The 7611-nt window shown below is 44.8% G+C and overlaps 1 protein-coding gene across 1 annotated transcript; it reads left to right on the plus strand.

The window, feature by feature from the left end:
- Positions 1–378: 378 nt before the first annotated feature.
- On the plus strand, positions 379–2705 carry LOC144712493 (uncharacterized). The gene is made up of 2 exons (XM_078586794.1): positions 379–2353; positions 2433–2705. Exon 1 carries the CDS (start codon positions 608–610, stop codon positions 2222–2224), a length of 1617 nt encoding a protein of 538 aa, XP_078442920.1. The 5' UTR covers positions 379–607; the 3' UTR covers positions 2225–2353; positions 2433–2705.
- Positions 2706–7611: the final 4906 nt, after the last annotated feature.

The following is a 7611-nucleotide window of genomic DNA, read 5'->3' on the forward strand; positions in this document are numbered from 1 at the left end:
AATAGAATCCTAACGAGTGTATTTTTCATGTCTAAAATCAGTGAAAAATACAATGACTAGAAAGTATTTTTCATAACTTAGTTCAAGAACATCAAGTCTGAAATTTTATGCAGTTGTTTCATATGAACATGCAATCTTCATATAGTATGCATAAGATTTCCTTCAAAGCTTGTCTCTCTATATTATCCGGCTATTTTTCCTTCTCAACAGTCTTCTCCTCTATATTAACTGGGAAAATTTTCTTCCAAGAGTCTTCTCCTCTATATTATCTGGATATTTTTCCTCTCAACAGGCTTCTCCTCTATATAAGCAGGGTATTTTTCCTTCTCAACAGTCTTCTCCTCTATATTAACTGGGAAACTTTTCTTCCAAAAGTCTTCTGGGTACTTTTTTCTTTCAACATTCTTCTCCTCTTTATTATCTGGGTATTTTTTCTTTCAACAGGCTTTTCCTCCACACTTTTATTGAAACTAAAACCCGCCTTCATTCTCGAGAGCCCTAAAACCCTGCCAAAACCCTGCGTCCCAGAACCCAGAAGACTTTCTCTGATGATCAGCCTCGAAGAAGAGGCCGGCAGAGAGGGAAACTGTATACTACGAGAAGAGTAATGAGATGGGTTAAGCAGAGTCCTCTCGTTCGAGCTGGGTACGCCTTCTTCTTCAGCTCCAAGCCCAGACGCTCTCCCCGTTTGCCCATTACCCTGAGCACTGCTTCAGTATCCATCAAACGCGGTATCACTCTTCGCCCTCTCTTCTTCAACCCTTTGATACGCCATCTTTGCGCCAAGAACAGGCCAGAGCTCGCCCAAGACCTGCTCGATAGAATGCCTCTTCTGGGTTCTCCTCCTGATGTCTTCTCCTACACCATCCTCGCTCAATGTCTCTGCCAAATGGGTCGAGCCCAATTCGCCCACCAGCTTCTGAAAGACGTCTACTCTGGCAATTGCCCATGCCAGCCGGACATAGTCTTCTACAGCGCAGTTATCGATGGGCTCTGCAAAGAGGGCTCCTTGGACATGGCTCTAGGCCTGCTAGAAGACATGAAATCTAGAGGCATCATGCCCAATATCGTCACCCATAACGCAATTGTCCATGGGCTCTGCCGGAAGGGCCGAACCCCCGCCGCCGTCGATCTGATCAGAGAGCTGAGCTCCATCGGCGGTTCTTGCAAGCCCAACGTCGTCACCTTCACCACCGTCGTCGACCGGTTCTGTGAAGAAGGCTCGATCGACGACGCCGTCCACCTGATCGAAGAAATGCTCGCCGCCGGGGTCGCCCCGAACGTTGTCACCTACAATTCCCTCCTCAAGGGGCTGTGCAAGAAGGGTAGAGCGAATGCCGCGGCGGAGTTTCTAAGGTGGATGAAGGGCAATGACAATTGCTGCAAGCCGGATGTGTTCACTTACAGCACTGTGATCAACCAGCTATGCGAGCAGGGGTCTGTGGACGACGCATCGAAGCTGTTTGAGGAAATGCAGTCCATGGATATACCTCCCAGTGTGGCCACTTACAACAGCTTGATCAAAGGGCATTGCAGGGCCGGCGACGTGGTAGTGGCCCTCAAGCTGCTCACCTCCATGGAAAACCAGAGCTTCTGCAGGCCGGATGTCGTCACTTATAACACTGTCATCAATGGGCTGTTTCAGCATGGGTCACTGGTGGATGCCATCAAATTGTTCGAAGAGATGCCGCAGACAGGTATCAACCCGAACACGAACACGTATAACACCATTATGAAGGGGCATTGTCAGGCAGGGGACACTAATCTGGCTTTGCAGTTGCTCAGGAGAATGCTTGATCTTGGTGGGTCTTGCCGACCGGATGTCGTCTCTTACAGCACCATCGCAAACGCCTATTGCGACCAAGGCCTGGTTCATGAAGCTCATGCCCTTGTTGATGAGATGGGCTCCATGGGCATCAAGCCCAATATCATCACATTCAATTCACTCATCAAGGGGTACTGCAAGGTGGGTAACACTGACAAGGCTGTTGATCTGCTCAAGAGGATGATGGTATCCAAGGATGGTGGTGATGATAGTGATGGTTTGTGCATGCCGGATGAGGTCAGTTACAGCACTGTGATCGGCTCTCTGTGCGAGAGGGGGAAGCTTGCCGAGGCCCGAGAGTTGTTTGGGCTGATGACAGAGAAGGGTTTGACCCAGTTTGCCTGTGGAGAAGCTGTGGATTGCTCTCTAGGTCACAAGTCTCTATTGAAGGTGTTCTAGCCTGCCAGTCTCTGTTCATGTCATATGGGCTTGTTGGATTACTACAGTTGGCTCTGGTTACAAAATCACCCCGGGGCCTAGAAAGAAAGGGAATTTGCCATTGCAGAAGAAACAGCTGATTTCCATTTGGTGAGGGGGAATACATATCCATTTAGCAGAAAGAGGGGCAACTTTGAGTGAGATTTTTGAGCAATGTTTTCATGTGCAGGGGAAATCTTAGCTGGGGAGGCTCAAATGGGCTGGACGCATATTACTGGCAGCTAGTTTTGGCTTATCCAATCTTTGTTACAGATCCATATGGAAGAGAGGAGTGCGCAAGTTGCCAGAAAGTCCCCCTCTTTGTGGATGAAATTTTTTTTGCTCAACCGGCTCTTGTGATAAGTGTTTTTTCTACAATGTAAAGAATCAGTTTTTAACTAACGGTGTACTAAATTTTTATATTACTAGTTTCACAATTTGAATGAAAGAAAATTTTGATTTTGGGGTTGGAGTGTTCAAAAGTTACTTGGATTTCTTTCTCCAGGTATGATTGGTTTCCTGATGTTAGAAACAATTGAAGCTCCTTCTGTCAAGCGGTTAACAGAATTTAATTAAAGGTTATGTATCCATAAATGAAAGACATAGACTTAGCTTTCTGAGTGACTCAGTATGGCGCACGCCATCAAAGATTGTTGACGACGTCGTCCGCGCTGCCCGCCACCGTCGTTGAAGATTGGGTGATAAATGCTAAATTATCACTTCTCGTTTTCATCATTCCCTCTCTCTCTCTCGTGTTTTATGTTTTCCCGTCGGGTCGTTGTGTTTTCATCGCGTTCGTGACGCGTCCGTACGTCCTTCGTCGTCGTCACAGGGAGGGGTCCTTAGCCATTTTTGGATCCCCTCCCTTGTGCCCTTGTCTCGTGTTTTCTTTTCTTTTCATTTTGTTTTAATTTCCCCCTTTTATTTTGTAATGAGGCGGCCCATTATATAAGGCCCCCCTTAATGGACCCTTCTTCTCTCCCCTTTGACTCAATTTGGGGGCCCATTGACCTCTCCCCTTTATACGGGAAGAGAGGGTGCCCTAGACAATCAGACCAGGAAGAATACAGTATTTGTTTTTTTTCTAAGAACACTGTCTAAGGTATTTGAAATATTAGAGAAGGTGTTATCTAATGATTTTTCCATGCATTAGTACTAACTTGAACGAATAATGATGATTTCATGGTTAGCCATACCCTAACTCATTTGGAGTCTCTCACAGTCAAGGAATTACACTCTCATGGGTTACTAATGATGGTAAGGGTTCTATGTGAGAATCGACATGCTCCTTCGTATCTTCTAGAGAACTAGATGTGGCTTGCCACCCCACCAGCTGGTAACTCAACCTATAAATTTAGATAAAGTGATATTTGATTAATTTATTTCACCTTCATCACTCAATCATCTTCCTAGAATTATATGTTATAGTCAAAGTACAACCATCTATCTAAAAGACATCTTTGGTGTCTCAAGTTTAAGGAACACTTACACAATTGTGACCTGAATTAAATTTATTGATAATTTGATATAACACCATTCAAGGATTAGTAAAAATCAATTCAGTAAACTTTTCCCCTCTAGAGATCACCAACTATTTATTCTTAATGTCTTTATGATGGAGAGCGCCAGCCCAAGATCACCGCCACGTCTTTGAAGCCATCGTTATCGTTGTCAAAAGCCCACTGGTTTGTGTCCAGCCAGACCGGCATGCCAAGGCGACAATGAAGACACCCGGGTTTAATACCCCAGATGAAAACACGACCGTGCCATCGACCGTTTTGATCTTTTGCTGACTCGTGCTCATTTTATTCGTCATTTTATCGTGTTCATCGCAGCCTTGTTCGTCGCGTTGTTTTGTGTTTGTCATGTGTCCGTCGTGTTTTTGTGTGTCGTGTTCACATCGTCAAACAACTGTCAAATATCTTGTTGTTTTGTTTTAAAAAGGAGTCCTATGTATAAGAACCCCCCCCCCCCAGTAAGGGCACTTGTTCCCTTACTAAGTGCACCCTTACCCTTTGTAAGGGCAATCGTTCCCCTGTATAAGGGGCACGATGGTGCACTAGCATTTTTCAGATCAGAATTAACCATGAAGAACTTCCATTCATCGACTGGTCTCAACAATAAAGAAAGGAGAGGGAGAGGGGGAAGAGGAAAGGAGAGGGGAAGCAGAGGGGAAGAAGGACGAGAAAGAAGGAGAGACTTCGGAACGTCGAGACACCACAGCAATGCGGCTACGGTCGGTTGGATCTCGTTCCGAGTGTGCCCACCTGCCCGGAGCCACCGGCGTGGAACCTTGGAACCATGCGGCCTACGTCGTCGGGATGACTTTCCGCGCCATCGATACGTGCACTATCCACATCCAGTCAACGCACCCCATCCGTACGCCCGCCTCGCGTATGACGACCCGCGCCAGTCTTGTCGTCGATCTGCCGCTTGTTGAAAGTAGAAGGACTTGCGAAGAGAGAGAAGAAGTTGAGAGAGGAGAAGAAGAAGAAAAGGGATGAGGAGAAAATCCCATAACCCAAATGATCGAAATGTTCAAGTATTTATAAGGGATTAGAGGCGGTGAAGCATCAAATGCTGCATCAGCCACTGCGCCAGCCACCATGCTGCTTGTCATGATGGCGCATGCCAATGCAGTCGCCAGGTCGACGTCGCCGCCTTCTGTCGTCTTGGGAGAGTGCGACAACGGTTGGAGAATGCCTTTTCAGAAACTGACAAGGTGTCACTTTAACGTCGATGACGGCGTCCGTAAGTTCTTCTGGAGGCTTCCGCGTCTTGTCGACGTTAAGGCCTTCAGGCGCCCATACACTTCCACTTGAGTAGGAATCATTCTGTTTGACAGGCCCCCACAAAACGAACGGGGTGGCCACGTTCAGTTTTGAGCAGAGGATCTGAAAACGCTTTTTACTTAACGGTTTTGTCAGAATATCTGCGAGTTGATTGTGAGTAGATATACATGCAATACGGAGTCTTCCAAGTGAGACTCTTTCTCGAACGAAATGGAAAGCAATTTCAATGTGCTTAGTTCGAGAGTGAAAAACAGGATTTTTGGTAAGATAGGTTGCCCCCAAATTGTCACACCAGAGGGTCGGTGCCATACTTGAGTAGAGTCCAAGTTCGGTAAGAAGAGATTCGATCCAGATGATTTCAGTTGTTGCATGCGCGATGGATTTATACTCTGCTTCGGTACTAGAGAGAGAGACAGTTGCCTGTTTCTTAGAGGACCAGCTGATAAGATTAGAACCAAGGAAAATAAAATAGTCGTGAGTTGAACGATGATCAATTGGGTCACTGGCCTAGTCGGAGTCATTATAAACATTGAGATGCTCTGAGGAGCCTCGAGTATATTTAAGGGCATAACCAGCGGTATCTTTAAGGTATCTTAACATGTGCTTTACAGCAACCCAGTGTTTGGCATGTGGATCATGCATATGTTGGCATGCTTTATTTACCACATAGGCAATATCTGGCCTTGTAATAGTTAAATATTGCAGACTCCCAACAATTTTACGATAAAGTGTGAGGTCTGGAGGTTCATCAGATTTTACTGATGAATGCTCAAAAACAGTACTAGGCGTACTCGTGGGTTGCATACAACCATGTTGGCCGTTTTCAAAATTTCAGTCAAATATCTAGACTAAGAGAGAGAAATACCGTTAGGATGTGGAACCAGTTCAATGCCCATGAAGTATTTAGCAGGGCCCAGGTCCCGAGCGGGGAAAGTGTTTTGAAGAGTGGCAATTGTGTCTGTCACATTAGAAGGATTAGAACCAATAACAAGGATATCATCAACATAGACAAGAAGAAATAATTTAGAGGAAGAAGAGTTTTTAAAGAATAGGGAGGTGTCTGTTTTAGAACGGTTAAAACTTTGGAGGATGAAAAAATCAGAAAGTCTTTTATGCCACATTCGTGGAGCTTTTTTAAGTCCATACAGTGACTTCTTGAGCAAACATACATGATTTGGATAGGAAGAGTCTACAAATCCAGGTGATTGACGCATATAAATGGTTTCATTAAGATCACCATGTAAAAAGGCATTGGATATGTCAAGTTGCTTAATGATCCAGTTACGGTTAAGTGCAATGCTTAAAAGAAGTCGAATAGTGGTTATTTTAACGACAGGGCTAAAGGTTTCTTGATAGTCAATACCTTCCATTTGGCTGAATCCTTGGGCTACGAGTCGGGCCTTACATCTTTCTAAGGACCCATCAGCTCGTAGCTTGCGTTTGAAGACCCACTTGGAACCAACAATGTTGGTACCAGGAGGAGGTCTAATAAGTGTCCAGGTATTATTTATATGGATAGCAGACAATACCCTAAACCTCATTGTTGTGGCTACAATGTTGAGAAATCTTGGTATGGAGAGGGATTTTGAAACGGCATGAATACAATGTGCGAGTGTTCTTTACTGTGGACAAAATTTATTCTCAGATTCTTGGCAGCAAATTTTTCTTGGATGAAATGAATGTCTATTACAACGTGCTTCATTCTGGCATGAAATGCTTAGTTTGCTTCCAGATATGTTGCTACAATGTTATCACACAAAAGGACGTAAGTTACGCTTGACCTGGATGTACCTGGACTTGGAGAGCGTTGGCGTTACAAAGCATTTGAGCTCGTTCATTGGAGGAGTTAGGAAGATTAAGGAGATTATAAATTCGGCAAGTTCGAATAGGTGGAGTGGAAGAGAGTGTACCGGGTGTCCTCAGAGTGGGTGAAGTGTCAGTACTCTGAGTGATTTCTTGTGTCGTGTCTATATGTTGTTCTGGTGTCTGATCACCATCCAATGGTAGAGAATTTGATTGTTCGATGCTTTCTGCCTTGGGAGCAATGTCTGCTAAATCGGAAGATGTGATAATATGATAACTTACATTATTTGAAGGTCCTGCTCCTAGGATTCCATCAGCTGATGGCTGTTGGCTGAATGATGCTGAAAAAGGGAAGGCTGCTTCGTTAAAGATTGCATCACGAGAGATATATAGTCGATTGGTGGATATAGCTAAGCAGCGATATCCTTTATGTAGAGAAGAATAACCCAGGAAAACACACCGTTCTGACCGAGGTGAGAATTTATTTTTACTGTACGGACGTAAGTTGGGAAAACATAGACATCCAAAAACCTTCAAGAGGGAATAATCAGGTAATTTTGAAAATAAGAGTTCATAGGGAGACTTATTCTTCAGTAGTGATGAGATCATTCGGTTGATCAACTAGGATGCCGTGACTACAGCTTCATCCCAATACTTAAGTGGAAGCGAGGTTTGATAGAGCATGCTGAGGGCTGTTTCCACTATGTGATGATGCTTGCGTTCAGCAGTTCCATTCTGCTCCGGAGTGTGAGGACAGGAGACCTGATGTTTTAT

Source organism: Wolffia australiana, chromosome 1, assembly GCF_029677425.1.
Source record: "Wolffia australiana isolate 7733 chromosome 1, ASM2967742v1".
NCBI lineage: Eukaryota > Viridiplantae > Streptophyta > Magnoliopsida > Alismatales > Araceae > Wolffia > Wolffia australiana.